Here is an 18,013-nt window from a genome sequence, read left to right as displayed (position 1 = left end):
AACCAATAATAAATGGAAATGGTTAGTAAAATATAAGGAAATCACTCATAGGCCCGCCCACCCACGGGAGCCAGGCCCAGCCAATCAGTTTTCCCCCACAAAAGGGCTCTATTACAGACAGACATAAATAAATAAAAATATTTTCAATATTTGTTTTTATTTGACTATATTCCTAAATTAATTGATTTTTTTTTTTTTTTTTTTATTGAAGTCAAAATACTACTCATATTACAGCGCAAGCGGTAAAGCTTCTTATGACTAACATTTTTGCTTTGTAGGACCTACAGATGAAACATTATGGTCTTAAAGGAGGCCTGGGCAAGGCCAAAATGACTGCGGTTACACAGGCATCCCAATATGTTTTTTTTCCTCTAATTGCTATTTTAACCAATCATATCAGCTCTTAAAAAGATATGTGAAAAGATCTGATGTGATATGTCAAAAGACCAATTAGTGGAAAAAATATCAGAATTGGGCTTCCTGTGTAAATGCAGCCAATTTCACAAATGTTCCAACTTCAATTATTTATTCCTCAATTATGCTTTAAAATACAATTGTCAAATATATGTCAACAATCCTTCCTCCAAAGGACCCTTCTATGGATTACATTTTGTGAAAATCCCCAAAAGTATGGTCTTTTTTTGTTCTAATTAATCACCCATTAGCTTACAAACCATAATAGGTAACGTTAAAAAGCAAAACTCTCTGACAATAGCTTCATCTGTTATAAACATCTTCATTTGAAGAAAACTCGTTTTATTTGAACACTTCCTATAGAAGCATTAAAGCTACTCCTTGCATTTAACTACCTCGCTTTCTTCTTCTTCTTTGGTATCATGGCATTCGCACATTTAGTTTGTGCATGTGTTGTGTGTGGTCAATCGCATTACATTTTTTATACAAAAAGGAAAAAATTGCACCACCAACTAACCCTCTACCTATATACCACTATTCCATACCACCACTATTACCCACTCACTGACGAATTCTCACAAGGCACCCCGACCTGCATTAAAGTCTGATGTCTAGAAGCTCTTTTCGGTCATAAGAAACGGTGGCAGTAACATTATGTACAAAATAAGTTACAAACAATGCGAAAAAACACACAAAATAGCACACTTGGTTAGGAGCCCGTAAAAACGTCAGCAATCTCCTCTGGCACCATTCTATTATCCCTGGCAACTTCAATCTATGTGAGAATGCTGTTCATTCCATTCAACACCATAGTGCCCTCCAAGCTCATCACTAAGCTCAGGACCCTGGGACTGAACACCTCCCTCAGCAACTGGATCCTGGACTTTCTGACGTGCGCCCCGAGGTAGTGAGGGTAGGTAACAACACATCTAACACACTGACCTTCACCACGGGGCCCCTCAGGGGTGCGTGCTTACACCCCTCCTGTACTCCCTGTTCACCCACAACTGCATGGCCACACACGACTCCAACACCATTTTTAAGTTTGCTGATGACATGGTGGTGATAGCCTGATCACAGACGATGAGACTGCCTATAGGGAGGAGGTCAGTGACCTGGTGGTGTGGTGCCAGGAGAACAACCTCTCCCTCAACGTCAGCAAGACAAAGGAGCTGATTGTGGACTACAGGAAATGGAGGGCTGAGCACACCCTAATCCACATCGACGGGGCTGTAGGGGAGCGGTTTGAGAGCTTTAAGTTCCTCGGTGTCCACATCACTAAGAAATTAACATGGTCCACACACACCAACACAGTTGTAAAGAAGGCACCCTCAAGAGGCTGAAAATATTTTGCATGGGCCCTCAGATCCTCAAAATCCGACCGCAGGGCACTACAAAGGGTAGTGCGTATAGTCCAGTACATCACTGAGGCTGAACTCCCTGCCATCCAGGACCTGTATACCAGATGGTGTCAGAGGAAGGCCCTAAAAATTCTCGAAGACCAGCCACCCAAGTCATAGACTGTTCTCACTGCTACAGCATGGCAATCAGTACCGGTGCAAAATCTGGAACCAACAGGACCCTTAAAAGCTTCTACCCCCAAACCATAAGACTCATAAATAGTTACCCAAATGGCTATCCGGACTATCTGCATTGACACCCTTTTGCATTAACGGTTTTGACTCACATACTCTGCTGCTACTGCTTATTATTTATCCTGTTGCCTAGTAACTTTACCCCTACCTATATGTATATACTGTATCTACCTCAATTACCTCGTACCCCTGCACAATGGCTTGGTACTGATACGCTGTGAATATAGCAAAGATATCGTTACTCATTGTGTATTTATTTCTCGTTTTTAATCCATAATTTTTCTAGTATTGTTATATTTTTCTGTTGGGAAATAAGCATATCACTGTTAGTCTACACCTGTTTTTTACGAAGCATGTGACAAATACGATTTGATTTGATTTGACACACTCGCATCAGACCAAACACGTGTGTCCATCCATCCATGGTTTGTCTCCTGCACCTACAGTACTAGTCAAAAGTATGGACACACCTACTCATACAAGGGTTGTTCTTTATTTTTACTATTTTCTACATTGTAGAATAGTAGTGAAGATGATCAAAACTATAAAATAACACATGGAATCATGCAGTAACCCAGAAAGTGTTACATTTTAGATTTTTCAAAGTAGCCACCCTTTGCCTTGATGACAGCTTTGCACATTCTTGGCATTCTCTCAACCAGCTTCACCTGGAATGCTTTTCCAACAGTCTTGAAGGAGTTCACACATATACTGAGCACTTGTTGGCTGCTTTTCCTTCACTCTGCGGTCCAACTCATCCCAAACCATCTCAATTGGATTGACGTCGGGTGATTTGTGGAGACCAGATCATCTGATGTAGCACTCCATCACTCTCTTTCTATGTCAAATAGCACGTACACAGCCTGGAGCTGTGTTGGGTCATTGTCCTGTTGAAAAACAAATGATAGTCCCACTAAGCGCAAACCAGATGGGATGAGTAATGAGTAGGTGTGTCCAAACTTTTGAAAGGTACTGTATGTTTGAGAGTGATGTACTGTTGTAAGATATTAATTTGAGCCAATTAGCTACAGCAGGAAAATAATCCTGCAGCAAAAGGAAATGTGAATTATTATGTGGATTATAATAAATTGACCTTTTTGTTGGGGTTAATACAGTTTTCGTAATGGAAAATCAAGTCTGAAATTTCAAAGTGGAAATTACAAACTTCAGAAGCCTTTTCAAACCTCAAATACACTAAAAGTTTTATAATTCCTACATTGCAGGGAAGTTCTCCTGCAACAGGGTGATCAAATTAAGATCTTACATCTGTATCCACATTTCCAAAGGCAAATGGGTATAGTGCCGTCTCTCTCTCTGCCCCGTCCCTCTACTAGAGTAAATCATTTTCAGTACTGTTGTCCTGTGCTTAATCATCCTATTTTTATGCTTCTGTGGGACAAGGCTTAAAACTGGAGTGTTAAGATCTTTACCTAATAAGGTGTATGCACATTCGCATACACCAGTGGAGAACGACTGCCCCCTCTCATTGAAGCCGCAGATGTTTAAGGCCAACTGCGGTACTGCAGGCATTGTTTGCAGAAAAATGGGAATCTTTGTGTAAATAATCATGGTACCAATAGTTGCCTTTAATACACCAGATGTACAGTATTACTTTAAAATCACACAGAGAAGAAAGTATAAGGATAATTTAGTTGCTGAGAAGAAGGTAAAAGGATAATTGAATTGCCAATGGCAGCCTGCTGTACCACAGTCAGCCTTCAACTTGAGTTTCTCCTTTTTTTAAATTTAACTAGGCAAGTCAGTTAGGAACAAATTCTTATTTACAATGACGGCCTACACCAGCCAAAGCCGGACAACGCTGGGCCAATTGTGTGCCGCCCTATGGGACTCCCAATCACAGCCAGTTGTGATACAAGCTGGATTCGAAACAGGGTGTCTGTAGTGACACCTCTAGCAGTGAGATGCAGTGCCTTAGACCGCTGTACCACTCGGAAGCCCATTTAGAGGGGACAGCACTGAGCAAGCTGGAGTAGCTCCACTTCCTTGAGTAGCTCAAACTGCGCATGTTATGTCTCCATGATATGCCATCTTAATTGACTTCATTTTGCCATTGAGTCTTCACATAGGATTGCATGGTGTCATGTGATCAGTGACTTTGTCCATTCATATATGCAGTCATTGGCACACACACGCTCACACTCACACTCATAGTGACTGTGATACTCTCCACCACCCATGTGGTGTATCCAACTCTCCCCTCCTTCCCTTTATCCAAATCCCCACCAACACCCCTCCTACAGCCCCCCTCTCTCTCTCAATCTGGGCAGTCTGCCAGTGTGCCCATCCTGCTCTCTCTCACTTTCTCACTATCCCCCCCTCTTTTTCTCCCTCTCTCTAGATCTCTCTGTATTCTGCATTCGCCGAGCTCTTTCATAATGTGCTTATAGAACATTGCTGTTCTCTCTCTCTCTCTCTCTCTCTCTTTCTCTCTCTCTCTCTCTGTGAGGCAGGCAGGGCAGCAGAGCGGTGAACTCACTGTGTTCTCACGTCTGTATTGGGCAGGCTGGTGAGTGTGTGAGAGAGCACTGAGCAGGGATGAGCACCAGGCAGTGAGGAAAAGAACGACAGAGGAGTAAAAAAGGAGTGCAGCTGGAGTCGGATGCTGTGGTAAACGAGAGCTGGCATACCTCTCTCTCCCTCCATCTCACTCTCTCAGTCTGTCTCCCCCACTCCCATGCTGTTGTGATAGACAGCACGGCACTCTCGGCTCGGCTGCATGGAGGCACAGGGAGGGGCAGGGAGCCCAGGTAGGTGCAGCTTTATGTTATTCACTGTTAGCATAGAATCCATCAGCCTAGACCAGACTGTTCATCACCATGTCTTTCCAGACTCACTCTATGTTATGTCTTCATGGTAGTCTATCATACCAGCCTCTTTTACTCTATTGTCACATTTAAATTCACTGTTAGCCCAGACTTGGTTTCTGAGAATAGGTGCTGTGTTTTCCCCCAGACATATACTGTAGCAGCCTAGATGGTTATGTTAGTTAAGTCATGTACTCTGCCAGCTTTGACTATATATTAGTATATTAGTGTAGTTAATTCTCTTATCAGTGGTTTCTGTTAATCTATTAGCCCACATGCAGTGCACATCAGTGGACTGTGGATGATACTGTAGAGTAGAGGAAACAGTAGCCAACATTAAGGATGGAAATAAGATAGAGGTGGATGTTTCTACAGGTCTGAATTGGAGAATATATAAAGTGTTAATGAATGCTTACATGTTGATGACATGGTTGGGAAAGAAAGGAAGATGAACACATGTTCATGTTGCTGTTTTCAGATATGGAGGATGTTGTGTGTAGAGCTATTTCAGTACCCTGTGTTGACACAATGTAGTTTATAAGATGTGATAAACAAGATATGATTTGTATGGTATCAATTAGACACAATACCTTAATGACATTGATATAACAGATCATAGCAACATAATTTCCTGTTGGATGGATTGTTATCTGTGATAAAGGAAAAAAGGATGAGTGTTAGAGAGAAATAACAGTATGTTGGGAGAAGGGTGTGGAGAGACTTACTTCCTGTTGCCTTTACTGTTGAAAGAAGATTGATTTTATTGAACCGATATGTTGAGTTTGATTAAACTGTTGTGGTGTGTGTGTGTGTGAACCTGATTCAGAGGAAGTCATGCGTGATTGCTAGGAGCAGTGTGAGCCGAAGCCTGAAAGATTGGCCTTTCAAACAGCACACTCCAGTCCTTTCACTGTTGGCTGGTGGTGTGTTCACCATGTCCCATTAATCATACTGTGTACAGATGGTGCTCAGAGTGCTCAGTCAGTAGGCATTTACAGTAGGGCACACTGGGTCAAGAAGACTCTGAGGTAGTGTCAGCTCATTCAGATCTCTGCAGTCAGCTAGGTTAAGTTTATTGCTTTCGTATGATCAGTAGGATTGTACAATAAGACATTCCAGAGTATTGAGAAACAGATTAACAGTCCTCTCTTTTGAAAAGTGTCTCAGGTTGCGAGGCACGTTAGGTGGCTAGGCTAGCTACCCGACTCACTGACACATTTACCCTAGACCATGTAGGACTGATACTTATTCATCTAGGATTTATGTCTGACCCACTAAGGACAAAGACACATGCAGCCTCAGTCCCCAGAGCCACATATGTACAGTAGCTGGTTTAGTCAATGAGTCCAATGAGTCTCCTCATATGTCACTACCACCGCAATACCTAGCAGATCCATCTCATTCTAGAGCATTCTTACAGTACACATATTTACAGTATCAACATTGACATGTGCCATGTACAATAATACTTGGTGGCTAACAAAATAAAGGAAGCAAGGCATTACATACTGTGATGTGCCTTTCATACTATGATGTGCCTTTGTGTCATGGGAATATTTAAAATAAATAAAGTTCATTTTACATAGTGCTTAGCATATATATATATATATGTTTTCCTTTTATGCTGGCTAATACACAAGATTTCCAGTGTTCTGCTTCAGACACTCATTTGTGTATGGTTTGATGGTCACTAGACCTGATACGGAATGTTATGGATTGTTCTCATATCTGTTGATAGTGATTGACGCCAGACTGGAGGTACAAGGACAGAGGACACTGACTGTTATTGTATTCTGTGACACTGTGTGATCCTGTAGCAGCTGATTTTGTGACTTCCTACAAGCCTCTCAGTGGGTGTTTACGGAACATTGGTGCTGTGAGATTAGAAGATGCTCTCTGCTTCTGTTCTGGAGGAGTTGTGTTAAACCAGATTGATTTTGATTGACGTCATCTGTGACTGCTTTTCTTTTTTATTCACCTTGAAAATCCCTACTACACTTTGATTGAATACTATGTGTGCGTCTATGCACGTAAAGCATGTACCCGACTACACTTTGCAACTGATATGAGGCGTAAACCACAGGAGGTTGGTGGCACCTTAATTGGGGAGGATGGGCCTGTGGTAATAGCTGGAGTGGAATGGGTGGAATGGTATCCATTCCATCCATTATTGTGAGCCATCCTCCCCTCAGCAGCCTCCACTGGCGTAAACATTAATTGTGTGACTATGAGGCAGAGTGACAGACAGAGGGGGGTAACAGATATGGGGAATGAAGTAGCAAACGGTAAATAGTATCACCACCTCATTATAGAGAAGGGAAAGTGGAGCTGTATTCTGTCAGCTTGTTTGGACCCTCGCTGCAAAAAATAAATCGATAGCCAACAGCAAGCCTTGTATCCAGGGTGAAATGGGAATCCATCATTTTTAGTCTGTGACTTGCTTTGCCAACCCTTTGAAATGCCACACCCTTCTCTGTGTGTGACACACATACACAATCTGTGCCAAAGATGCTCTTCTCCATTCCTAAGGATGTGGATGTTTCCACAGTGATTGTGCAGTCTGAGGGACAACATGATGATGATGTCCAACAGAGGGCTCGGGGAGGGCAGCCCAGCAGGGAGGATGTTAACCTCTAGAACGCTCCTGCTGCTACTTTCTCATCTATCTCTCTCCTCTTTTCACCCACACCTTCATCCCTCTCTCCTTTCTCACCTATCTCCATCCCCCTCTCCTCCCTGTCTGCTGTGTTCTGCGCTAACGCTTGTTGCTGCAGAGTCAGTGAGGTGGCAATGTGCCGCATGACTCAGAGGAATCTGGAGATCAAATCAAATTCTATTTGTCACATATGCCGAATACAACAGGTGTAGACCTTACAGTGAAATGCTTACTTACAAGCCCTCAACCAACAATGCAGTTTTAAGAAAAATAGGTGTTAAGTAAAAAATAGATAAGAAAAAAAACGACTAAAAAAAGAATAATTGTTATTTACTGCTGCTCTTTAATTACTATATGGAGGCTATATACAGAGTCAGTGTGGAGGCTATATACAGAGTCAGTGTGGAGGCTATATACAGAGTCAGTGTGGAGGCTATATACAGAGTCAGTGTGGAGGCTATATACAGGGGGTACCGGTACAGAGTGAATGTGGAGGCTATATACAGGGGGTACCGGTACAGAGTCAACGTGCGGGGGCACATGTTAGTCAAGGTAATTGAGGTAATATGTACATGTAGGTAGAGTTAAAGTGACTGTGCATAGATAATAACAGAGTGTAGCAGCAGCGTAGAGGGGGTGGGAGGGGCAATGCAAATAATCTAGGTAGCCATTTGATTAGCTGTTCAGGAGTCTAATGGCTTGGGGGTAGAAGCTGTTAAGGAGCTTTTGGATGGGCTAGAGTTAGTACAGGACACCACCCTGAGAAGTGTGGGTGGGTGGGTGGGTGGGTGTGCGTGTACACTTGCATGTGTGTGTGAATGTGTGATAGTTTGATCAAGTGTGTATGGATTTCTACTAGAGTGGGGAGTGTGTTCTGTAGATGACTGTGCATATGAGTTTACCGAATGTTTAGGTGTATATAGGTATGTGTGAGAGAGACTAGAGGTCTCTGTATGTGGCTGTGTGTTGGTTTGTGAGTCTTCTAAGATACACCTCAGCTCCCTGGATAATATTCCATGACTCAGAGCCTGGTGGAATGTGGTCTTCCTCCAAGGAATGTGTTGTCTCAGAACATCAGATGAGACAGCCATTTTCAATTTAAACCTAATTGAATGTCCAACTTGGCCTAGTACACAAGCACATCCACATAAGTCTCTTTCCATCACTGTCTGTACATGACTCACACACACTGGAGGAGATCTAAATTACCGTTACACACAACGTCATACATTCAAACACACACACACACACACACACACACACACACACACACACACACACACACACACACACACACACACACACACACACACACACAGAACATAGATACTGTGCATACTACATTTATTTCTAGATAAAACAGGGAGTGTATGTGTAAACCTGTCTATGGTAAAACCCACAGCATGCAGTGTTAAGGAAAGGGAACAGAGTTATTCAGAGTTAATGTAGATACAGTAGGTGATGTAATAACCTGGGGATTAATGTTACTGTAGATTATCATCAGTACTCATGGTTAACCTCCTGTTCAAACCCTCCTATTACACTAAATATTACACTAGATGTGAGGGAGTTATTCAATAGGAAGTGGATCATTTAACTGTGTGAGCCTGGTAGAAGAGTAATATGAACTTTGATAATCTCATTTTGGTGCCATTTCATCCCCTTAGCCTCTTTGAAAAGCTACACAGAATGGCGGCCCTGTGATAATTGCAGTCCAAAGGGATAAAAACCTGAACTCTGAAATGAGAGGGGAAATAAAGGGATAGAGAACCACAGTAAAAAGGTTTAGTGAAGTGGATAAAATGAGACTTTCAGAGTTTTAACTCTTTAAATAAAACATGTGAGTGAGTATAGGGAGGCTCTGAGGCAGTGGTTCATTGAAACGGAGGTAGTGAAACTGAAACAGTAGAGCTACTGTCACAGGACAACCTTTTACATAACAACACACATTCTCTTTTCCCTGTGAGCAAAGCACAGCACAGGACAGTGAAACAGGCTCTGTAGAAAGACAGGAGCACCAAGATATCTGAAAATAGAACAAGTAAGACAAACGGTTTCTCATCTGACAATTGAAATGCTATAAAAACAGAATCTTCCACTTTGAAATGTACACTGGGGGTTATATTGCAGAAAACGTAATAATTATTGATTTTTCAACACATTTTGAAATTCTAGATTGGTGATTATATTCTTTCTGTTGCAACCCAAATGCCAATACTGGTATTTTATGAAGTGTTTATTTACTGTGTGTGTGTGTGTGTGTGTGTGTGTGTGTGTGTGTGTGTGCGCATGTGCGCGTGTTTATTCACGTACAGTGTGGAGAACAGGTATTTGATACACTGCCGATTTTGCAGGTTTTCCTACTTACAAAGCATGTAGAGGTCTGTCATTTTTATCATAGGTACACTTCAACTGTGAGAGACGGAATCTAAAACAAAAATCCAGAAAATCACATTGTATGATTTTTAAGTAATTAATTTGCATTTTATTGCATGACATAAGTATTTGATCACCTACCAACCAGTAAGAATTCTTGCTCTCACAGACCTGTTAGTTTTTCTTTAAGAAGCCCTCCTGTTCTCCACTCATTACCTGTATTAACTGCACCTGTTTGAACTCGTTACCTGTATAAAAGACACCTGTCCACACACTCAATCAAACAGACGCCAACCTCTCCACAATGGCCAAGACCAGAGAGCTGTGTAAGGACATCAGGGATAAATTGTAGACCTGCACAAGGCTGGGATGGGCTACAGGACAATAGGCAAGCAGCTTGGTGAGAAGGCAACAACTGTTGGCGCAATTATTTGAAAATGGAAGAAGTTCAAGATGACGGTCAATCACCCTCGGTCTGGGGCTCCATGCAAGATCTCACCTCGTGGGGCATCAATGATCATGAGGAAGGTGAGGGATCAGCCCAGAACTACACGGCAGGACCTGGTCAATGACCTGAAGAGAGCTGGGACCACAGTCTCAAAGAAAACCATTAGTAACACACTACGCCGTCATGGATTAAAATCCTGCAGCGCACGCAAGGTCCCCCTGCTCAAGCCAGCGCATGTCCAGGCCCGTCTGAAGTTTGCCAATGACCATCTGGATGATCCAGAGGAGGAATGGGAGAAGGTCATGTGGTCTGATGAGACAAAAATATAGCTTTTTGGTCTAAACTCCACTCGCCGTGTTTGGAGGAAGAAAAAGGTTGAGTACAACCCCAAGAACACCATCCCAACCGTTGTCATGACGTTGGCCTCTTTGAGTACAGGGAGGACAGTTGACCCCCTCCCCCCCTTTTTGCACCATCCCCCAACCTACCTTCCCCCACCCAGTCCCTGTGTGAAGTAGTGGTAAAATTCCAGGAGAGTCTCTGGCCACATGGCCCATAGAGAGACACAGGAAATTCTTCCAACTCACAGAATTGGGGAGCCAAGCGACATTTGTGTTCTGGAGAAGGTATGGAAGATTGGTGAAGAATCCAGCTATGAACTGGTCCGCTTGGTACAATTTTGTGATACTCAGAAGAGACAATATAGCCATATTACCATAAAACTGTTTATATAATAGCCTCAGCTTGAGACTTGCATCATAATGGTTGTATAAAATGTATTAATAAGGATAAAGCTATTTGTAATACATTGAGATGCTATGTACTGATGTTAATGTGATAGAATTGGATTTCTGTACCAAGCTTCACTCAGCCATCGGCACGCCCCCAAGGGACACAGACAGGACCAGGCATCATTTGACAAGCCTGTTCAAGGGTCACTATAAAACTATACCCTGAGCTACATTTCTCCAGACCAGGCCTCCACTCCATGGCCAATAGGTTTTACCATCCAATTCCTCTACTGAAAGTGAACTATACCACGTGGTTAACTTTTAGACTATTGATACTGACAGAATAAGAACAAGTCTTTGATATTCATTATTAGTCTGCAGCTAAGTAAATTATATCATCGAACGCGAAGACCAACGAAACATCCATTCTATGACGACATTAATGAATGTCGCTTTGAAAGATCCATTCTAACCGAGAGAGAGAGAGAGAGAGAGAACTCTCCATCAGAACGACGCTCGAACAAGGATCCCGACGACACATGAGCGTAAATATATATTGATTGCAATTGTTCCCGAATGAGCGAGCCTTCAATTGTCAATTGTTAATATTAATGAAGTCTGTGTACCTTCTCAGCTGACCGTTTATGACCCATTGTCTAACAGACCAGCCATGCCTGTTAGCCATTAGGGCACATTACTATACCAATCCTTTGTGACGATAATTACTGTTTGTATGTTTTCTGTTAATTACTTAGTGTAGTAAATAAATGATTTTAAGACAATTGATGTATGGATGATTTTAGTAAAGACTGGGTTCGTGCAGATACAACAATTTACGACGTTTGGAATGAGACTGAACGCGAGGTAAAATACACCATTTAAACCAGAAGATAATCGGCCTATATTATAATATAGGAAAGTTATATTAGGAAAATTATGACTTTGTAATCTGAATATTCTCCTTGGTTCCCCGATCTCCTAGTTAATTACAATTAAACGATTAATCAGTTTAATCGCGTGATAATAATTACAGGGAGTTAATTGATAAACATGTCTTCAGTTTAATGGTACCCCAAAGACACGACACCGTGAAGCATGGAGGTGGAAACATTATTTGGGGATGCTTTTCTGCAAAGGGGACAGGATGACTGCACCGTATTGAGGGGAGGATGGATGGGGCCATGTATCGTGAGATCTTGGCCAACAACCTCCTTCCCTCAGTAAGAGCATTGAAGATTGGTCATGGCTAGGTCTTCCAGCATGACAACGACCTGAAACACACAGCCAGGGCAACTAAGGAGTGGTTCCGTAAGAAGCATCTCAAGGTCCTGGAGTGGCCTAGCCAGTCTCCAGACCTGAACCCAATAGAAAATCTTTGGAGGGAGCTGAAAGTCCGTATTTCCCAGCGACAGCCCCGAAACCTGAAGGATCTGGAGAAGGTCTGTATGGAGGAGTAGGCCAAAATCCCTGCTGCAGTGTGTGCAACCCTGGTCAAGAACTACAGGAAACGTATGATCTCTATAATTGCAAACAAAGGTTTCTGTACCAAATATTAAGTTCTGCTTTTCTGATGTATCAAATACTTATGTCATACAATAAAATTGTAATTATTTTCTTAAAATCATACAATGTGATTTTCTGGATTTTTGTTTTAGATTGGTTCTCTCACAGTTGAAGTGTACCTATGATAAAAATTACAGACCTCGGCAGTGTATCAAATACTTGTTCTCCCCACTGTATGTGTGCACGTATGTGTGCAAGTGTGTGTGTGTGTGTTATACAGCATTGTGCACAGCAGGGTGGGTCCATAAACAAATGTCACATAAGACATCCTCAGGAGAAGATGGATAGGCATGGTCACCCAAAATAGCCTGTTAGTCACGCTCTGCTTCCTGAGGCGAGATGCACAGCGGCTAAATATGATTACCAGCACACAGCGTAAATGCATCACAAAACACACCTGCCAAGCATGAATAAAAGGAGATCATGGATGCAGGAAGGGCTAGACAATGACAATGAACACTCACTCTTACCTGTCTCATTTGCTCTCTCCCACTGTTTCTCTGTGTGTGTGTGTGTGTGTGTGTGTGTGTGTGTGTGTGTGTGTGTGTGTGTGTGTGTTTGCCACCACAGAGCCCAATAAAGACATCCAGAAGTTGCTGAAGCCTTCCAGCTCAGGGGACCTTTCCAAGGAGTTGTACCACAACCCAGTGGGGGAAGAGGAGGGAGGGCTTCCTGGACACACCGCTGGCCTGCTGCACGTCACCGAGAGGAGACGTGAGTACCGGGGTAAGGGGAGCGATGGAGGAGTGGTGGATGGATGGATGGATGGATTGGATGGATGGATAGATAGAAAAAAGGAGTGGGGGAGGATGGGGAGGATAGTAATTATGGATGGTAGTTGGATGGAATTTTAACAATATAATATGGCTAGTAAGCCAAAAAAAAATTTAAACTGTACAGTTCTACAAACCTTTAGATTGAGAAAAGTTCTTTATAGAACCAACCAAGGGTTGTAACCATAGTGGAACCCTTTTTGGTGCTATATGGAAACTTTTTTTTTTAAGGTTTTATAAAGAACCATGAAAAAATATTCTATATACAGTGGCACCAAAAAAGGACCTTTCTCAATCTCAAAGGTTCTTTGTAGAACCGTAGCGTGGTTTTTATTCTGGTTTACTAGCCATATTATATTGTTAAAATTCCATTATTCTGGTTTACTAGCCATATTATATTGTTAAAATTCCATTATTCTGGTTTACTAGCCATATTATATTGTTAAAATTCAATTGCAGTTATTATTGTGTTTTATTAACAAATTAAATCAGGTGTGCCAGCACTGGAATGGCTGTGGGTCCCTGTAATGCTCGGGCGTCGTGGGTGAGGAATCAAACGCAGGAAGCAGCGAATACAGGGTAGTGGCTTTTAATGTCCAAATGGCGAAAAACACAAGCCACCCCAAACAGGCACACAAAACAAAGTGCCCCAAACACAGGGGAAAACACAGTCGGCGCGGAGACACGTGATGCCGCGGAGCTGAACAGACGTTGACAGACCGAGCTCTTGAAATGTATCCTATTATTACCTAAATAACAACGTTGAAACAATATTCTAACATCGGCTGATAAATTGTCAAATACTTACCTTCCCAAAGAGCCATGGACCTCCGACCGAGAGGCAAGAAGGACGACCAAAACGTCGTTGAATCCCAAGACAACGATAATGCCACAGCTAGCAAGTTTAGCATTAGCCCTCATATCTCAGACGACGGTTCCAGACTATTGCTCTCGGCAGCCTCGCAAGACATGCTGGCTACTCTCCTCCGGGAAATTCAGGATGGTAACAAAGGTCTTTCTATGAAAATTGACAAGAAATCGGCTGAACTCCATTCTTCCATCGACGACCTGAAATCCTCCATGAATGATCTCCTTCTGAGAACGACTGAGGCCGAGATGCGCATTAGCACAGTTGAGGACACCGTCGCTCGACATGACCAGGTTCTGATAGAACTGCAGAAGGATAATGCCTACCTCAAAAACAAAGTAGACCAGATGGAGAACCAGAGCAGACGCAGTAATATCCATGTGGTGGGATTGAAAGAGGACAGCGAGGGCCGTGACCCGGTCCGCTTCTTCACTCAATGGATCCCGGATGTCCTAGGCATAATCAACTTCACCAAGCCGCTGGAAATCGAACGCGCCCACAGAACATCAGCGCCGAAATCCCGGCCAGAGGAGCCCCCACGTGCAGTTCTGGTCAGGTTCCTCCGTTTCCAAGACAGAGAGAAGATACTGCAACTCGCAAGAGCCAAAGGGGACATCACCTTCGATGGCAAGAGGGTCAGCCTTTTCCCGGACATGAGTGCCGATCTCGCCAGACGTCGCAAGCAGTTCAGACCTGCCGCCAAAGCACTGAAGGAGAAGAACATCACCGGCTACCTCATCCACCCTGCGCGGATGAAAGTTCAGTACAAAGGCCGATGCCATATCTTCAACACACCGGGAGAAGTATTCACTTTTCTCAAAGAACCGAACCGCGACTGAAAAACCGTCTCTCTGGGGGATAAGATCCAATCTGTTTGTTTTCTCTTATCTGGACTGATCTGCTGATATCGGATCCGTCTACCCCGCTATCCGGTCGCTATAATTGATTTGTACATTTTCAACTAACTGTTTTTCCCCGGGGTGAGTTCTATTACATTTACAGGAGACTATATTTTGGTTTAGTCAATATCCACTGGACGAAGCAATAAGTGGGTTTAGGCCCACCGCTTCCCCGCCATTTATGTTTCTCCTCTCCCGAAAAGAGACTCAAGCAGCCCTTACCGTGGGCAGTAATTATTCAGCCATAAATGCTTATTCACAACGTTTGTTTTCAATTTAGAGAGCTCGCAGGTTTTAGTTTACGCCAAGGTTTAGCTAGTAAGAGTAAGGTGGAAAGCGAGCAGCAACGTATCTCTACAAGTGTATTCATGTTTGATTGTTGGGATTGTTGTTCTAGTCTGACAATCGGGGTGGGTGGGTTTTTTCCCCCTTTTTTTCCATGTTTATTGTTGTTTCCTTCCTAAAGAGGCACATAGGTCACTTCTGTGTTCAAACCAAAGTTGAAACATTTCCTGACTATTTACATATGAGAGATTTCCATTCGGTTACATATTTCAAACCCAACCTATGCTTAATCCACTAAAATATGTCACATTCAACGTAAAAGGCCTTAACAGCCCGATTAAAAGGAAAAGAGTCTATACATACCTTAAGAAATTAAAGGCCGATATTGTGTTTCTACAAGAAACACATCTTACAGCCAGCGAACACAAGAAATTGAAGAGGGAATGGGTAGGACAAGTTTTTGCGTCCTCTTTTAACTCCAAAGCAAGAGGAACTGCAATTTTGATAAGTAGACACATCCCCTTCTGCGTCAACAACACCATCTCTGATCCCTCGGGCAGGTTTGTTTTGGTGCAGGGGCATATGTTTTCAGAGTCTTGGACCCTGCTGAATATTTATGCTCCTAACTTCGATGACCATATGTTTATACAGAATGTCTTCCTTCAGGTCGCTCAAGCACCACCAGGATGGCTACTGGTTGGAGGAGATCTAAATTTTTGTTTAGATACAGTCCTTGATAGGTCCTCGGATAAACCCTCCCTTCTTACCAAAGCCGCCAAGCTCACCATGTCATTCATGAAAGATCTTAATTTACTAGACATCTGGAGACAGTTGCACCCACAGGATAGGGACTACTCTTTTTATTCACACCCACACAAGACACACACACGCATAGATAACTTTTTACTATCGACCCAACTGTTTCATAGAGTGTTAGATATCGAGTATCTCCCCAGATTGCTTAGCGACCATTCTCCTCTGGTATTATCAATCTCCATTCCTAACAAGGTAAACGGAGCATATAGATGGAGACTAAATCCTACACTCCTAAAGCAACCAGAATTTTGTGCATTTATCAAAGAGCAGATCAATATTTTTACTTTGACAAACAAACCCTCCGCTCCTGACAGTTTCATTCTTTGGGACACATTGAAAGCCTATCTGAGGGGACAGATCATTTCCTATACTAAAGGGTTGAAGAGAAAATACGGTGCGGAACTGAATGTCCTTGAATCTGAAATCTCTGAGCTGGAGAAAACCTACCAAAGAGGCCCGACTAAAGATCTATATAGGCTTTTGGTAAATAAAAAACTGAAATATAATATTCTGAACACATATCAAGCTGAGAGGGCCATCACTAAATCAAAACAGCGTTATTACGAGCTTGGAGAGAAAGCTCACAAAGTACTGGCATGGCAACTGAAAGCAGAGGAAAGTAAGAGGACAATTAATGCTATAGAAACCCTTACTAATGAGATATCTTTCGACCCTACCGAAATTAATAATACCTTTAAGAAATACTATGAAGACCTCTACACTTCCCAATCAAGCGATGATCTGTCGGAGATCGACTCCTTTCTCTCCTCTCTCAACCTCCCATGCCTGTCAGAGGAAGACAGAGAGCGCCTGAGTGAAAACTTCTCTGTTCCTGAATTGGTGGAAGCCATTAAATCCTTACCTTCTAATAAATCTCCTGGGGAGGATGGCTTCCCTCCAGAGTTCTATAAAGAATTTAGGGAGCTGTTGGTCCCCTACCTCATGGAGGTACTTAAAAAAGCCGGGGAAGACAACTGCTTTCCAGAGTCTTTCTCTCAAGCAGTGATTACTGTAATCCACAAGAAAGGGAAAAACCCGCTAAAGTGCGCCTCCTATAGACCAACCTCTCTCCTTAACACAGATTGTAAACTGGTCACCAAGATGCTATCTAAGAGACTGGAGTCATGTCTTCCCCTGTTGGTCAACCCAGATCAGACTGGCTTCATAATTAATAGACTGTCCTCCAATAATCTCAGAAGGTTCTTTGATATAATTCACCTTGCTAACAAAAACAAAAAACCTAGTGTCGCAGTATCCCTCGACGCTGAAAAGGCCTTTGATAGGGTTGAATGGCCATACCTCTTTCGCGTCTTGGAAAAGTTTGGTTTAGGTACCGTTTTTGTAAATTTGATAAAATCACTCTACAAATCTCCTAAAGCTAGGATTGCTACCAATGGGATTACTTCCTCCTCTTTCCCTCTCTATAGGGGGAACAGACAAGGTTGCCCAATTAGCCCCCACCTCTTTGCCCTTGCCATCGAACCGTTGGCTGAGGCTATTAGATCGTGCCCTGACATACATGGCTTTGAGGTGGGCCCCCATACCCATAAACTATCACTCTTTGCGGACGACCTTATCTTATTTCTAACAAACCCAGAACACTCCCTCTCTCACTTGCAGATCCTACTACAGTGTTATAGCTCTTTCTCTGGATATAAGGTTAACTTCGATAAAAGCGAAATCTTACCGCTGTCTGTCTTTGACCATCATACCATCAAGCACAAGTTTCCTTTTCGATGGTCGCCTCTGGGCTTCACATATTTG

At 42.7% G+C, this 18,013-nt stretch overlaps 1 protein-coding gene across 2 annotated transcripts in view; it reads left to right on the top strand.

Moving 5' to 3' along the window:
• Window positions 1–4,362: 4,362 nt before the first annotated feature.
• dbnd1 (Dysbindin domain-containing protein 1) overlaps window positions 4,363–18,013 on the top strand; it is a 37,978-nt gene continuing 24,327 nt past the window's right edge. Inside the window, exons 1-2 of one of the 2 annotated variants that reach the window (XM_014175700.3) lie at window positions 4,363–4,777; window positions 13,179–13,334. In XM_014175700.3, the coding sequence (XP_014031175.1) occupies window positions 4,747–4,777; window positions 13,179–13,334 (187 nt within the window). In that variant the 5' untranslated portion in view covers window positions 4,363–4,746. 2 annotated transcript variants of the gene reach the window in all.

Source organism: Salmo salar, chromosome 26 (genome assembly GCF_965601325.2).
Source record: "Salmo salar chromosome 26, fSalSal1, whole genome shotgun sequence".
NCBI lineage: Eukaryota > Metazoa > Chordata > Actinopteri > Salmoniformes > Salmonidae > Salmo > Salmo salar.
Note: the sequence above shows the minus strand (reverse complement) of the source record. Positions and strands in the feature narration are given on the sequence as shown.